General features: G+C 27.3%; 2 protein-coding genes across 2 annotated transcripts in view; one reads left to right on the plus strand and one right to left on the minus strand.

Annotated features, from left to right (window-relative positions):
• Lmpt (Limpet) overlaps positions 1-15,398 on the minus strand; it is a gene marked incomplete at its 5' end in the record, with an annotated part of 767,445 nt that overhangs the window by 313,621 nt on the left and 438,426 nt on the right.
• Positions 4,548-9,928, plus strand: LOC106683017 (cuticle protein 7). The gene is made up of 3 exons (XM_014424219.3): positions 4,548-4,620; positions 6,510-6,683; positions 9,501-9,928. Exons 1-3 carry the CDS (start codon positions 4,612-4,614, stop codon positions 9,738-9,740), a joined length of 423 nt encoding a protein of 140 aa, XP_014279705.1. The 5' UTR covers positions 4,548-4,611; the 3' UTR covers positions 9,741-9,928.

A 15,398-nucleotide genomic window follows, 5' to 3' on the forward strand; every position in this document is an offset into this window, starting at 1 on the left:
ATACGCGGTCAAGCAAATACGATAGTAAAAATACTTTAAATTAATACGGAGTATAATATATTACAATTGATTACAGTAACAAAAATAAAAAAATAATAACAACCACTGTAGAAATGGGCAAAAATACCTCTACTACGAAAAAAACCTATTAATAGGAAAATAATACTTATACATCTCTCTATTGACTTATCTATTGAAACGAGATGCAAAAGCTATATATTCAAAAGTGTTAATTGATTTATAATATTAGTACCTTCAATCACATATTTTACGAAGCGATAGAGGTGAAACCCTAAAAATTTAATGTGGGAGTGATTTGCTGTATGTAATTTTTATAGATAAAAAAGAACACGTTTACGAAATTATTGCCACATTCAATCCGAGATCACAACTTTCATGAAAAAAAAGTCTAGTAAAAGCATGTTCAGTTGTGGTTCTTTAACATGCTAAATGTTTAAGTTGATCGATAATTATTTACAAAAACACAGAACAATACTAATGTAATGTATACAAATTTGAAAAAAACAAACATATTATTTGTAATAATTGGAATTATTTATAATGATTGTATGTATAGCTGTTTTAATTATTGATTGAAAAATACGCAGCAGTAAATGGGTAGATCTATTTTAGGCCCTTTTTTATACATGTCAATATTTGAAGATCCTCTACCATTATTGTAATTATTTTTATATAAGAACCCCGAGAGGGGGCATTAAAAAGTTATAACAACAAAATTTAAAAACACATTTTTTTAGTATTAAAAAAATTCCTTAGGATCTAATCTAACTTTAGAGATAACAATGGACGATTTCTTAATCCTCAAAGAATACAACAGGTGCCTAAACAGAAAATATGTTGAATTGGTCAAAGGTAAAACTATTTTTTCAAATTTCATAATAAATTTTTTTTTTATTATTCCTATAAAATTTATTAAAACCTATTGCAACTATGCATTAAAAAATGCAAAAAAAAAGCTTTTTGGATGTATATATTTTTTTTATTTAATTCAAGGATATAAAAAAGTCCATCACAATTTGTCAATTTTCATAGAAAAAGGAACTCTAACATAAAAAGTGAATATAACTTACAACTGACGTCGGTCAATTCAGATAAATATTCTTTGGTACGCCAAAAATCTTAAAACAAAATGAATAAAAGAAATAAAAAGTTAATTATTATCTTTTTTTCTTTATTTTGAGATAGGTCTGCTTGGCCTCACTAGAATTATTAAACAGTTCATAATGTTTTAAACAATTTATTAGGTAAGGGTTTAATAGCATAAAAACCACTTTAATGAACCATAATTTTAATAATCATTGAAGAATATATTTTTAAATTTCTTAATTTTTCCTGCAGACAATGCACCTTATAAATAATATGTTGTATGAATAAAATAAAAATTTCCATAGATCAAGATGCATTGTTAAAACAAATACCAACAATGGCTTTGATTGGAGGATAATTAACATTATTTTTAGATAATTTTAAAAAAGCCATAGATCACATTTTAAAACAAGCCATTTTCTTAAATCCATTTAGCATTAGGATCATAACTTGTAATTAAATTATCTCTGACTCAAATTAATAAGTAATTAATTTTAAATATTCCAATTTAAAAATAATAAAGCTACTTATTGTAATCTAGACTTGAAAAACAGATAATTCTACGTCAGATCCCTATCAATGAAGTTAAATTTTAAAAAAACTCACTACGTAGTGCCTCTTAAATATACTACTTAGTATTTATATTTAAATATATGACACACTCGATTTAGCCCGGTGTGCGGTCAATTAAAACATATACTACTTTTGCAAACGACGTGAAACTCGCGAAGAAGTATTTATCACCTTCTTTACTCGTCTGACAGCAGTGGTAGTAAATATTTTTAAAAGTTATTTTTTGTTTTAAATGATCAAGCATAAAAACGTCTAAAGCTTGTTTAATGAAAATTGATAACACTACTTTAGCACATTTATAAAGTTAGCACAGTAATATCGTTTACTCAAAATTTTAGCTAATGCTTTAGCACGATAACACGTTTTGGATTTAAAACAAGTTACATGAATAGCTCTTATATATCAGAATACAAAAAATATTTACGTTATATTACAATAGTATTTAACTGTGCCTGAACATAAATAAAAATCTACTTTATCTGATAAATCTACTCACATTGCTTTCCTTACCGCATTGCCAAGATAAATGAACTAATTCCTTGCTTTACTAATATTAGAATAATGCTTCTTTCATTTTTAGTATATCTAATTTATTGAATTATCTTTTAAACGAACATCTAAAGGAGTATTTAACACATTTCAGAAGAAGTGTAGATTTCTAATAATTTGTAAACCAATAGTGAACGGGTTTCCATGGGAACCACAGAATAATTTTTTTTTTTTAAATGACATGTAATGAGTAAAAAATTAAATAACACGTATCTTTATTAATACTGATCCGATTTCAACGTGTAATCGTGGCAGACACACACTAAAGGGATTATAAAACACATAGATTGTTTAAAAAATGGAAATCAAACTAGATCCTATCGAATAATTTACTACTTTTCGAGATAGTAAGGAAAGAATATATTATTAATTAATTCACATTTTCATAATAGCGTTTACTTACTCATTTTCAGAATTTGACCCTATCAAATAATCCACTACTTATCTAGATGGTAAAGAAAGTTATGTTAATTTGAGAAATATTGCAAATAAAAAAAAATACTTAGACAAATTTTCGAGTTGTTCTCTATCATCCAACATGATTAGGGAGTTTTCTATCGAAAGGTTTATATATCCACTTCTGAAATGTGATGTTTGTTTTGACAAGATTCAAATTCTTATTAGGACAAACTTATAAGGTTTATTTAAAGATTTAAATTTTCCTCTACCCAGAAGGTGTTAATAATTAACATTTTAAATAAAAATTCAACTTATCTACATCAGATGCTCTCCCATAATATTTTTTTCAAGAAAAAATATTCTCAAAGTGGATGTATTGAATATTGACAGAAAATTCCTCAATTATTTTACTATGTGGTGGCGAAATTTAAACAGAATAAAATATATTTCGAGGAACATTACAGTATAGTATTCAATTTTCATGAAATTGGCCAACAGAATTGATTTGTATCCATCGCATATTATCATGATGAAAATGGCATAAGGGACATATATCTTTGCATTTCTTAACTAACAAAGTTGATTTTTTATTGGTCGAAATATTTTAAGTGTTTTAAACTTCGTAGATCATATTGAAATCGGCACGGTCCTTCGAACAAAACATTTCTTTTAAAATAATTAAGCCCGAATTTAAATCGCAGGGATGATAACATAAAATACATTAACACCATTTTCTTACCCACTTATAATTTATCCTTTCCGTAAGGTAAATCGAGTTAGGTAAACTGTTCAGATTTTAATAATTTATTAAAAAAAATAGTAACATATTACTATAGTACTATTATACATTAAATATTAAATATTACTTGTATCGCCTTTTCTAGATAAAATTAATTGGTAACATTCGAGCTTAGTAATCTGTTAATCACTAGATAAACCGGTTTTGTTACGTTCGAGCTTAGTAAACTGTTGATCTTTTAATTAAAAATTATTTAAGAACATATTACTATATTATTTGTAAACGTTACTATATCATTATCTATTACTTTTATTGCATTCCCTAGATAAATCCAGTTTGGTACATTCCAGCTTAGTAAACCGTTAATCTCTAGATTAATTAATTTTTTACGTTTGAGTTTGTTAAACTGTTCATCATTAAACTAAAAAAAATTAACACATTACTACATTAATTTTATATATTACTATATCACTTTTATTGCTTTCCCTAGATAAATCCAGTTTCATACATTCGAGCTTAGTAAACTATTCATCTGTATACCGAAAAAAGTATTAAAGATCATATTATTATATTACTTTCATACATTACTGTATTAATACATATATATGAAATTATTGCGTTCCTTAAAAAAATACAGTTTGATACATACGAGCTCAGTAAACTGTTAACCTTTACAGTTAATCTTTTCAGAAAAAAAATTAGGAACATAAGACAAATAATTTTCAAATGTCAACTATAACAATAAAGACTTAACCGATAGATTTTTTTCAATTTTTATTTGGCCGCAGATCACGGATCTGACAAATTACAATTTTCTAAAACATAAGTCAAAAACAAATAGCAACAACTAAACTCTAAAGTTTTCAACGGAATCGAACACCAACGCGAGGTACTGAACACTCAGCCAATGATCAAAGGTAGACTGACAAGTTGGCTATACGATGGACGAGAGAGTTTTGACAACTCTCTTCCACAGGTTCAACTCCACTCCAGCATAACCACTAGAAAACATTCTGCGGTCTTTCGGTTGGCCATAAGCCATAGTTTTTGATATAATTCGTTACCACCCTCTATGGGGTGGGGGGACGCAAGGACCCCTAGACCAACCCCCTCCATGGAGTTACGTCGCCGGCTGGCCGAGTATAAATAGTCAGGGGTGTCCAACAACTGTCAAAAACCAGTGAGTTCTTCAGTTCACTACACTTACCTTCCTCTAGTCTACAATCTCAAAACACAGCAGCAACATGTCAAAGGTAAGCTAAAAGTGTCAAAGCTAGAATCAAATATAAGTTTCGACTTATATTGAATTTAAGGGAATTTTAAAAATGGGAAAAATTATCAAAATCACTTACTAACAGTTCATAATTAAATATTAACATCTATTCATGAATTATCATAACTTTAATAATCACTAAGTAGATTCTAATACAATTCTGATAATCTTTAATTGGCAATCCAAAATATATTATTGATTACAATCTTTAAATCAAATTTATTACAATAACAAATCAAAGACGAAGACTATAATATTTTTTTTTAAATCATTAAAATAACTTTAACAAATGCACGCAGAGAATACAAATTTATATAAATGAATTATTTTATCCTAAATAGTAACTCTATTCTAACTTTATTTTAATCGCCTAAGAAACGATCAGTGATTTAATTATTTATACAATCGACAATAATAAATCAATATTGATATTTTTACATAATTTCAATTCTATAATTCACTATAGCTAGTTTTAAAAATAACGATCAATGACTTTCATAAAGATTTTATATAAAAACTGTTCGGTTTAATATAATATTTTATTAATATCCTATAATCTTTCAATCAGTTATTGATTATAATATAGAAAAAATAAGTTATGGATGTAAGTCTTAATTAAATCTGATTTCTATTTATTATAGTAAAATTGATATTTATCAACTATCAATTAAATTATTTCACACAACGTAAACAATCTCTTTCAAAAGATATCTTCCGGTGTGAATGAGTTTCCATGGGAACGCAGTCTCTTGGCAACTAATAGCCCTGATTTTATTTTATTTCTTGATAGAAGTTGATTTTTATTCAGCTTTAAAATAAAATGTACCATCTGTAGAAAAATTTTGTTTTTTGCTCTTTTTTCTCGGGCATACAATAATTTATAAAAATCATGTTTTCAATTACTTTAATAATATTGAGAGCATCTACTACAAGTTAAGGTAAACTTCACTATCAATGTTTCTTTAAACAGTATCTTTGTTTTATTAATTGGTTCATTATTTCGCCTGAAAAATGGATCTTTCTAACAAAAATAATGTATGGAAACAGATGACTAGAGTTAAAAGAATTTTAGATATTTTATAAAAATGTTCTCTCTTTTTAGATTTTTTTTTCTAATCTACTATTGGTCATATGCCATCTGGTCAGCTCATATGCTTGTTAAGATAGATTACAAGATATTTAAATACCTCCTGGTTTATCCATAGATGATGTTTGGATTAAACATTCATCTTTTTGACCATCCTAAATTAAAAGAGATTTCTAAAACGTTTTCATTATGTTTTAGAGATCTTTTATATTTTAGACACCCAATTAACTTTGGGTATATTAAAATATTAAGTATATATAAGATAATAGTAGTATATATAATCTTCCAAGTTTATCAAACGATTAGCAGTATTTGATTTTTTTGTCCAGCGTAGATTAAAAGAGTTTTCTAAAATATTTTCGAAAACATAAATTCAAGACATCCAATTAATAATAAAATTGAAACATTATTTTGAGCAGCAGGAATCAACCAATAAACTTCTTCTGATTGAGATACAAAAATTACCTAGAAAATAATCTACAAGATTAATTCCACACGGTTTAAAACTAATATTAAACAGGAGAGGACATATGCAATACAGTTTATCTATTCCAAATACTGTATTTCGTGTACGCCAGTTTTAGAATCGTGTTATAACAAGCTATAAATAACTCTTAACACGGCTTAAAAAATTAGACATTTTTTTTTAAATCAGACTAATCCTTAATAATGGTTGGTAACGGTATAAAACTATAATGAGGCCGGTTAAAAAGTAAAGGCGACGGACTGAAACAAGACGGAACCAAAGAACCGTCATTAAATTTTTTTGCTATTGTCCATAGACTCTCAAGTTAGCAGTTGTAGTTGCCTTGATCGGTCTGGCCGTATCCTACCCCACACACGGAGGAGGTGGAGCTGACTTTGGAGGTTTCGGTCATGGAGGTCATGGAGATGAGGGCGGTCATGCCGACCACGGTCATCATGGAGGTCACCACGGTCACGACGTCGACTATCATGTGAGTACATTAGTTATAGTAGATACTTTATTAAAATTCAGATAGAGTAATTAAACTAAAAACTATAAATACCAATATTGCAAACTATTACATTGAATATGTTCTTTATAGTAAAGTAATTAAACTTAAATAACTCGAAAAAAAATACAATGAAGCAAAAATATTAGTTATTTGAAATTTATTCAAACAAGTTCTAATTTTTTGAAAAAATACAAATAATTTATCTAACATACCACTCTCCACCATTCTCTCACGAAAACTGTTAACATTCTTTACAAAACGAATTAATTAGGTTAACAAAAAATAAAATTGTCATGAATTTTTATTTTTTGTTAAAACTGCTAACTGGCGGATTAAGACCAAAATTGAAAGTGAATGGTCCAAGCTAAACCCTCAATACTTACCGGTAATACGGGTCATGACAACTGATTATCAAAAATTTGTATTGTTGTATGGGTAAAAATATTTATTTATGCACACTTTTTCTCCCCGAAAAATTAGTGAGAAAATGAATCACTTACGAATGAGTTACGGTTTGGATATTGAATTGCTTAAATATAATTGATATCTTTTAGACCACAAAAAGAAACAAATTTTATCTCACAAGTTTTACTATCAACATGCAATTTATAGACTAACCATTTCTTACCCTCTTCTTCATTATTTATCTAGTAAGATATAACATATCGGAGTGGGGGTTCGCTGAACTTAAATTCCAGCATCAAAATCACACAGCCATTAAAAAAAATATCACCCACTAGGTTCGTATCTAAATTTTAATAGAAAAAAATAGATGGCATATTCCATACAAATATTTTTAGGATTGAATTAAACAATTATTTGCAAAAAAATATAAATAAATAAAAAATAAAGAAAAAACAATTGTACATAGTCATTCAAAATTGAAATGAGATCATGAAAACCTAATGACGATGCAAGCATATTATTAATAACAAATTTTATGTTTCCTTTGATATTGTATTTTAAAAAAATAAAATTAATGTTATAAAATCCATGATTTGTTAAATTACAACAGTTTTATAACTATTCCAGATTGATTTGAAGTAAAGTACTAACCAAATGAATATTAAAAACATTATATTAGTATTCATAGAACTGTAACAGTAGTATAAAAACAATAAGTAAGAAATCATTGTAGTAAATAATAAAAGGCAAAGAACTGCATTGAAGCTTAAGTCGTGACTGTATCGAATTATCTATTTTATCTTAATTTCACTTTTTTATTTAATCTTGAACCGTGAACAAGCACTGTCTAAGCACTTGAAAATTATATAATCGAAATGATAAATACATTTAATAATATATAAATACAATAAAATGAAGTAAAAAATATTAGAAAGCGCAACAAGATCATAAACAAAAGACTTGAAGACATGAATTGAACACGTCCATTGGTGTTCGGAATTGTAAAGTAAAACAAATTATTTTTCTAGTTTAGTTATGTCGAACTACTCAGCTTTTACATTATCATAAACCTAAATGAATCTGAAAAAAATTTTAGAAACATCGCGAAATATTATTTCAATCCAATTATTTGTTTATTTCATGATTAGAGACTTTGAAACTTACACGAGCTAAAATTAGTTCTGACTCACCTTTACTTTATCTCGTAGCTCAAGTATGGAGAATCAGATAATAAAAAGTCTTTGTAGACCGATTGTACTGCGGCTTGTTACTTAATGCCCAGTGTCTGAGCAAGGTTTTGTACCATACACGAACCGAGCAGAGGGTATCATTGGCAAACTTTTTTTTTTCTTCTTTTTTGTGTTATTGTCGCGAGATGAAGAAAAGACATTTGCGGTTTCGAAAGAGTCCTACCCTAGCCACGCCGTGAAATCCACTGGGAACCGCCATTACGGCAGCGTGCACCAGATCCGTTGTGTAATTGATCCCATAAGAAGGGGCGGGGGTACGGCGGGCAGTAAGGGATGGAAGATCTTTCTGCTCGCCGAACAAGAGGGTCTCTATGCAATAGTGGAGGAACCTCTGCAACCACCTTCCCGGTTCTTCTACGCACCGCTTCCGACGCAACGGACTCTCCAGCTCAGTGTAACGAGAAGAACACTCGTTTCGCAACATACGTGTGCTTTGTAGTAACAGGTTTCACTTTTAAATAGAATCCAACAACTAGTCTAGAAAGTAAATTAATTCAATACAAAATACAGATATATCATATTTTATTCAATCATTCTTAAAAATCCTAATTTAAAATTTTGCTTATAAAACTGCAGGCTTTGGTATAATGGTATACAACACTTTTCATACTTCGTCTAAATTCTTTTAAAAATACTATTTATAACATAATCGTAATGGTGCACATTTTCTAATTTATTAATTTATTTTCTGTTCTCAATTCTGATTGAAAGATAGAAAATATTCGATAAATATCATAAAATTCTTAATTAGATTGTATTTTCTTAAATTCATCTGTAGTCACATTTACAATGTATGGTCAAAGAGAAGTATATATTGATTTTAAAAATATACAGAAATAAATTAAGGTTATAGGATAGGTTACAATCACAAACTTATGTGACAGATAATTTTTCATTATCCCTAATTTTGATTACTGATACTTCGTCTTTTAGTTCAAATATTCACTAAATTTTGACGTATTTTGATTTAACATTTCTTCATGACGGGTAAAGGTTAAGAGATATTGATTAGGTTAAAAATGTTCTAATTTGTCCAGTGTTTCAAGTTAAATTCAGCACAGTATTGATTTTATAATTTTCCAAAAATTATTTTTAATTATCAAAATTTCTTTAATTAACATGCTGCTCTTCATTCCTTCAGGCACCTGCCCACTACAAATTCGAATACGATGTCCATGACCCCCACACCGGAGACGTGAAGAGCCAGCACGAGACCCGAGAAGGCGACAAAGTCAAGGGCTACTACACCCTGAAGGAAGCCGACGGTACCCTGAGAGAGGTCCACTACGAAGCCGACAAACACAACGGGTTCAACGCCGTGGTAAAGAAGTCCGGACATGGACACCACCCAGCTCACTACAAGACCGGCGATGAACATTAACCGTTCCAGCTGACCCCTCAGCCCACTGTCTAGTCTAGCCGGCTTGTCAAATCCAAAGGGAGTTGTAATCTAGCTGTTGAAAAGTGCAATCATAATATTTTTTATAAGTGTTTTTTTAATTGTTTTTGTTTTATATGTTAATTATAGGGACATATTTTGTTGTTGTATAAAGTTATAATAAACATGTGGTATTAGTGTTCAAATTATTGCTTTATTATTCCTTCTATATCCATCAAGATAGTAATTAACAATATTTGGGTTACCAAAGAAATCCAACATACTAACTTTATATTTCGAGCAAACTCCAATTAAAATAATGCAATATTCAGTAAACAACACAGAAAAAAAAAACCTACTTCCTACTTTTATGTTCAGATTTCCAACTCGAGGTTTATTCAGCCTTTCAGAAAATTTATATTATTGCACAATCTATTTTTTTTCAAAGCAATCAATAAATTAAGATAGTAAAAACATTAAAAAAAATGTCTACGTACAGTAAATGCATTACATATAAACATTACATTCAATAAATAAAAAATAAAAAAACACTAAAAGAAAGAAGTGATTGATGTTAGATAGTGATGTGACTAAAATTAGTCGAAATTAATTCGTTACAGATTTTGTTATTAATTATACTCATCTTCAAAATGCAATACAATTTTCTGAAAATGGTATACAGAGAGGAAAATACATATGTTATTGCATTACAGGATCAATTGTTTCAACAAATGTATTCTTCATGATATATCAATCGGATTTATGTTATGTATGATGTATATATGTATGTATGTATGGGTGTGCTTTGTATAGGTGTATATAACTTAAGAATTGATTGATTTATTTTTTAATTTACAAGATATTATCTTTTCATTTTTTTGTAGATAATGTGTATATTGAGTTTTTAATTAATTAATTTAATCAATTTATTTTGTTTGTTTTTCGATTTATTGTTGTTTTTTTTGTATTATCATCAACCTAGTCCCAGAATAAAGTTTAGTTTTTATTCTATATTCTAAAATATTAAATACATTTTAATAATAAGAAATGAGAGAACTCAAACTCGAAATTGTATAATTAAAAGCAAGGAAAATACTTTTATTATTTAGAAAATTAAGCAACTTTTTCCCTGTATTTTACAAATTTGTACAAAAAAGGATTAGTTTAAAATTTCATGTTAATTTTATTTTCTGATGATAAGTTTTATGAGAATAATCAGATTATAGACGTTTTCAATTGTTTATAAAATGTAGGAATCGGCTCATTCATACAAGTCGATAGATATCGGGCTCTGATTTGGGAGGGCTGAAACTTGCAATAGCCGGAGGGTTCTAGGTACAGAGAATATAGTGGATGCAATAAAATTTCCTAGCATAGGTCTGGGAGATTGTGGTGCGTTCCCAAAGTAGTATGTAGTCCTGGCATTATCATAATAAAAGAGCCCAGAGAAAAAAAGTTGGTAATTTCGTCCATTTTTTTTATTACTTTAATGAAAACTATGTAGGGCTAATATTCCAAATTGACGCGCCTGTCAAATATAGTTGGTGAGAATAAAAAATGGCTGCTGTTTCTAATCTTTAAAAAAAGAAATAATTTTTTCAGTTGGAGCTATATAAATTTAAAACAACATTTTTAATTTTATTTCTACGACACTAGAAAACCTAATAGAACATCATTTAAAGAGTAAATTGTCTAAAATATGAGCTCTAATAGAGATGTTTACGATCAATAGTTCCAGAGATACAATTTTTAAAATAACTAAATTTCATAACTAAATAAATAAAAATAAGTAGTTAGTGAATTTATTTTGGGAAATCTATACCTCAGGAACCATTATACGTACAGATGTTTATTAGTAGTAACATTAAAGATAATTGAATGTATTAGTAGTTTATAATGTTTTTCTTAGTATAAATAGTAATTTTATAATATTTTCCTAATAAAGTTATAAAATATTTATTTATAGTTGTTCAGACAAAAGGTTTGAGTTATAAAAAAATATATCTCAAAAACCATTAAATTAAAAATTGGGGTGAAATAACTGCCTTTTTTACTTTCTCAATACTTTGGCTCTTGGAATAAAGGGGTATGATGTGATCCTACAGAAATCACTAGTATTTTTTTTTTTTAGTGCTGTCTTGGAATTATCCTATTGAAGATCTTCTGGAATTATCCTCTTGAAACAGCTTATAATATATTAGATCTCGAATGTCTCACGATAACAGAACATTGTTTTACTCAGTCTCAATAGTCTAGAGATGGAGGCGACAGGTTTCCCGTGTTTACAAAGTGCCCTTTTTCTAGATAATCCACTTTTCGTTTCTTCTTATCATCTAGACCAATAAGTGTTTGATTGTGTTCTGTGCAAGCAGAGATGTGCATATATTTGGCACTTAAGTGGCATATCTTGAATATTTGGAACAAATTCTAGTTTCCGAATAGTGTCTGAAATGGTTTGTTGACTTGAATCAAGCCCTTCTGCATGTCATCAAATAAGGATCTTGTCAGCAACGTTTTGTTTATTTTAATAAACTTGAAATTTACGATAGACCTATATTTTTATTTTACAAAGTATCTACTTTAACTCCTTTTTTCACGACTAAATTAAATTAAAAAAAATATACAAATTCAATTTTTAAGATGCAACACTAAATGAGATAGTTTAAAGTATTCTAAATTGAATGAAATATTCCAGCGAATATCAGTAAAATATTTTCATCTTTACAAATTTTCATAAATTAATATTGTAACATTTTATAGAAGCCTTATTCTTATTTTTATTATAATATTAAATTAGAGAAATAAAAAATTTATTTATTTTTCTCAAATTAATATTGCTGCTGTACATATCTAATTACACACACACACATAATCATGAGAGACATTATATGATGTTCAAGATTATTAATTATAGAAAATAATTATAGCATGCTTTTCGATCCCAAAACCGCTTTTTATATTAGTTTGTATTTCTATTATATCTACACATCAATTAGGACTCAATGATAAATTGCAATTTTTTTTGTTTATAGATTTTTTAAATATAAACCTACCTACATTAAGAAATATACAAACTACTTTAGTACTATAAAATACTTAATCCTGGAACTTACTGTGTTGAGAATTAGTGCTTTACCAACCTAGAACAAAATTATAAAATATTTAATTATCTATTATCGTTATTAGTCATATGAAGTTTATGCAATTGCATAATAATCATAAAGGCATAAAATACTCTTTGATTTACTTATTCAATATTATTTAAATACCACAGGGGATTCTACATTATATAACTAATTCTACATAATATACATTATAATACATAGTTAGTTCATCAAAGGACTTAATAGTGTAATAACTAACATAAATAAAATATTAACCAAGATTAATTGTAAAAAATACACTATTTTATATTTTTATTATTTGAGTATTGATTATATTTTCTGTAATTTTATGTTTATATTTTATTTGTAAAGAATTATATTATAATTTTATTTTTGAGAAATGAAAAATAATTTATTTGTTAGAGAATGGAATTCTATTTCTATAAATATCCTTTTTCAGTTTTGTCAAGTCCCAAAATATCACTTTTTCAAAACAACATACTGGACTTAATGGAAATTCGTGGAATTATTTTCTAGGAAACAGGAAACAGATGAAAAAAGGCTGAAGGAAAAAAAATTAGTGATCATACAGCACATTTTAGAGTTCAACTTTAACCATTATGTTAATAATTAATTTATGATATATGATAATTTAATTCATGATTATAAATTGATACTAATATTAGAATATTTTTATAGAAAGAAAAATTTAAAAATTAGATAAAATTAAATATTTAGTACTAGGATTCATTTTTGTTACCAGAATTTAAGAAGCTTCGAAATGTCCTCGGTAATTAAAAAAGAGAAAATAATATGAAATGAAATAACTTTTTAATAAATTAATATTAATAGAAAATTCTTGAACAGGTGTTGCAATAATTGGTTCATGAAACATGTTTTTGAAAATTTAAATACCTAATTTATCAAAAACTTTAGTAGTTAAAATGTTTGAAACATCATTGTTATTCGATTAAAAACAAAATAATTATTTTTATTGTTAAAAAAATATTTATTGGAAAGAGGAGAAAATATGTTTTCCTTGTGTATTTGAGTTATAGAGATTCAAATAGACTACGTATGTTCTTAATAAAAAAATAATATATTTTTAAGAAAGATTTTATTATTAAGAAATAGGTACATTGAACGAAACCAAATATCTTTCAAGCAATTTTACACTGCTTTACTGAGTATTATAACAATATAATAATAATAATAATACTAATGGTGAAAAAAGTACTAAAATTAGGAGTGGAAAATGGAATCTTGTTTCACAATACTAGTTTTATGATTTATTTCTGCTATATAATTATGGAAAATGGCAAACTCTCCAAATGGACACCTTTCTCTATGAAATATCCGTCCTATTTTTTTCAAATATACCAGTGTAGGAATTAGAACAACCCCTTCGCAACGGACATCACTATCACGAACGCGGGCCGGATATCAATTAAAAGATTAGTTTTCTGAACAATTAACTAACTTATGTTCTGAAAAGTAAGGTAACTAAGAACTTTCAAGAGGTCAAAAATCAAGTCGCGAAGTTTTTTAAAAAAGTGAAAAACGAAATGAAATATTTTTCGGATAATGAATAGTTGAAAACTTTTTTTTTCTTTTTGACTGCAAATCTGACCATCTTCATATTTTTTAAAAAAGGTTTGATTTATTGTATCCCTACTGAGAGAATGTCATTGGGGAAAATATTAATATGGAATCTTTACCGTATTTATATAACATGGAATCAAGGCCGACATTAGAAAAAGTCGTGCTTAAGTGATTTAAGCGAATACCACCTCAAAAAAATCTTTCTTTCAGGGGTAATTAATCATCCATGCTAAAACTTTTGAATTTATCTAACGGATATTCAGAACTTTAGAACCAGTCATCGAAAGTACATCAAGTTTACTTTCTATTTTTTAAATATATTTATATATTCAATTTTTAAAAAAAATTATAAATCTCAATAAAACACAAAATTACAAACTTTGTTAATCAAAATAAAAAGAAAAAAGTTGTTTTGATACATAGAGGTACGTATTCAGATTTTAATAAATCTGTAATAAAAATAATATCCCTTCTCAGTGGGAATTCTTCCTGTACTCGTGTGTACTCATCGGCAATGGACAAAATATTAATTATAGACAAATATAAATAAAAAAAATAAAAAATTTTCTTGATAAAACACAACCTTATGGGACACTGGTTCTGGACTTCTAAACCGAATTAAAGTAATGAACAAACATAAAATAATAATATCATTTTATATCATTATTATTATTTATTTATTTATTGTTTTATTCTATTATTCTTTCATGACGTTTATTTTATCTCTATATAATTTTTTTTTCGCTTCCCCGTATTGTTTTTGTTTTATGTGCATCTCCTGTACTTTTTTAGCTTTATATTTTACGTATTTTTATAAAGAAATTTTGCTCTTGCTATTGTTACTTGTTTTATTCTTATCATTGTATCTTATCTTTGTATTTTTATTCTTATCATTGTATCTTATCTTTGTATTTTTATTCTTATCATTGTATCTTATCTTTGTATTTTTATTCTT

The sequence above is a fragment of the Halyomorpha halys genome, unplaced genomic scaffold (assembly GCF_000696795.3).
Source record: "Halyomorpha halys isolate HHAL.00 unplaced genomic scaffold, Hhal_1.1 Scaffold458.1, whole genome shotgun sequence".
NCBI lineage: Eukaryota > Metazoa > Arthropoda > Insecta > Hemiptera > Pentatomidae > Halyomorpha > Halyomorpha halys.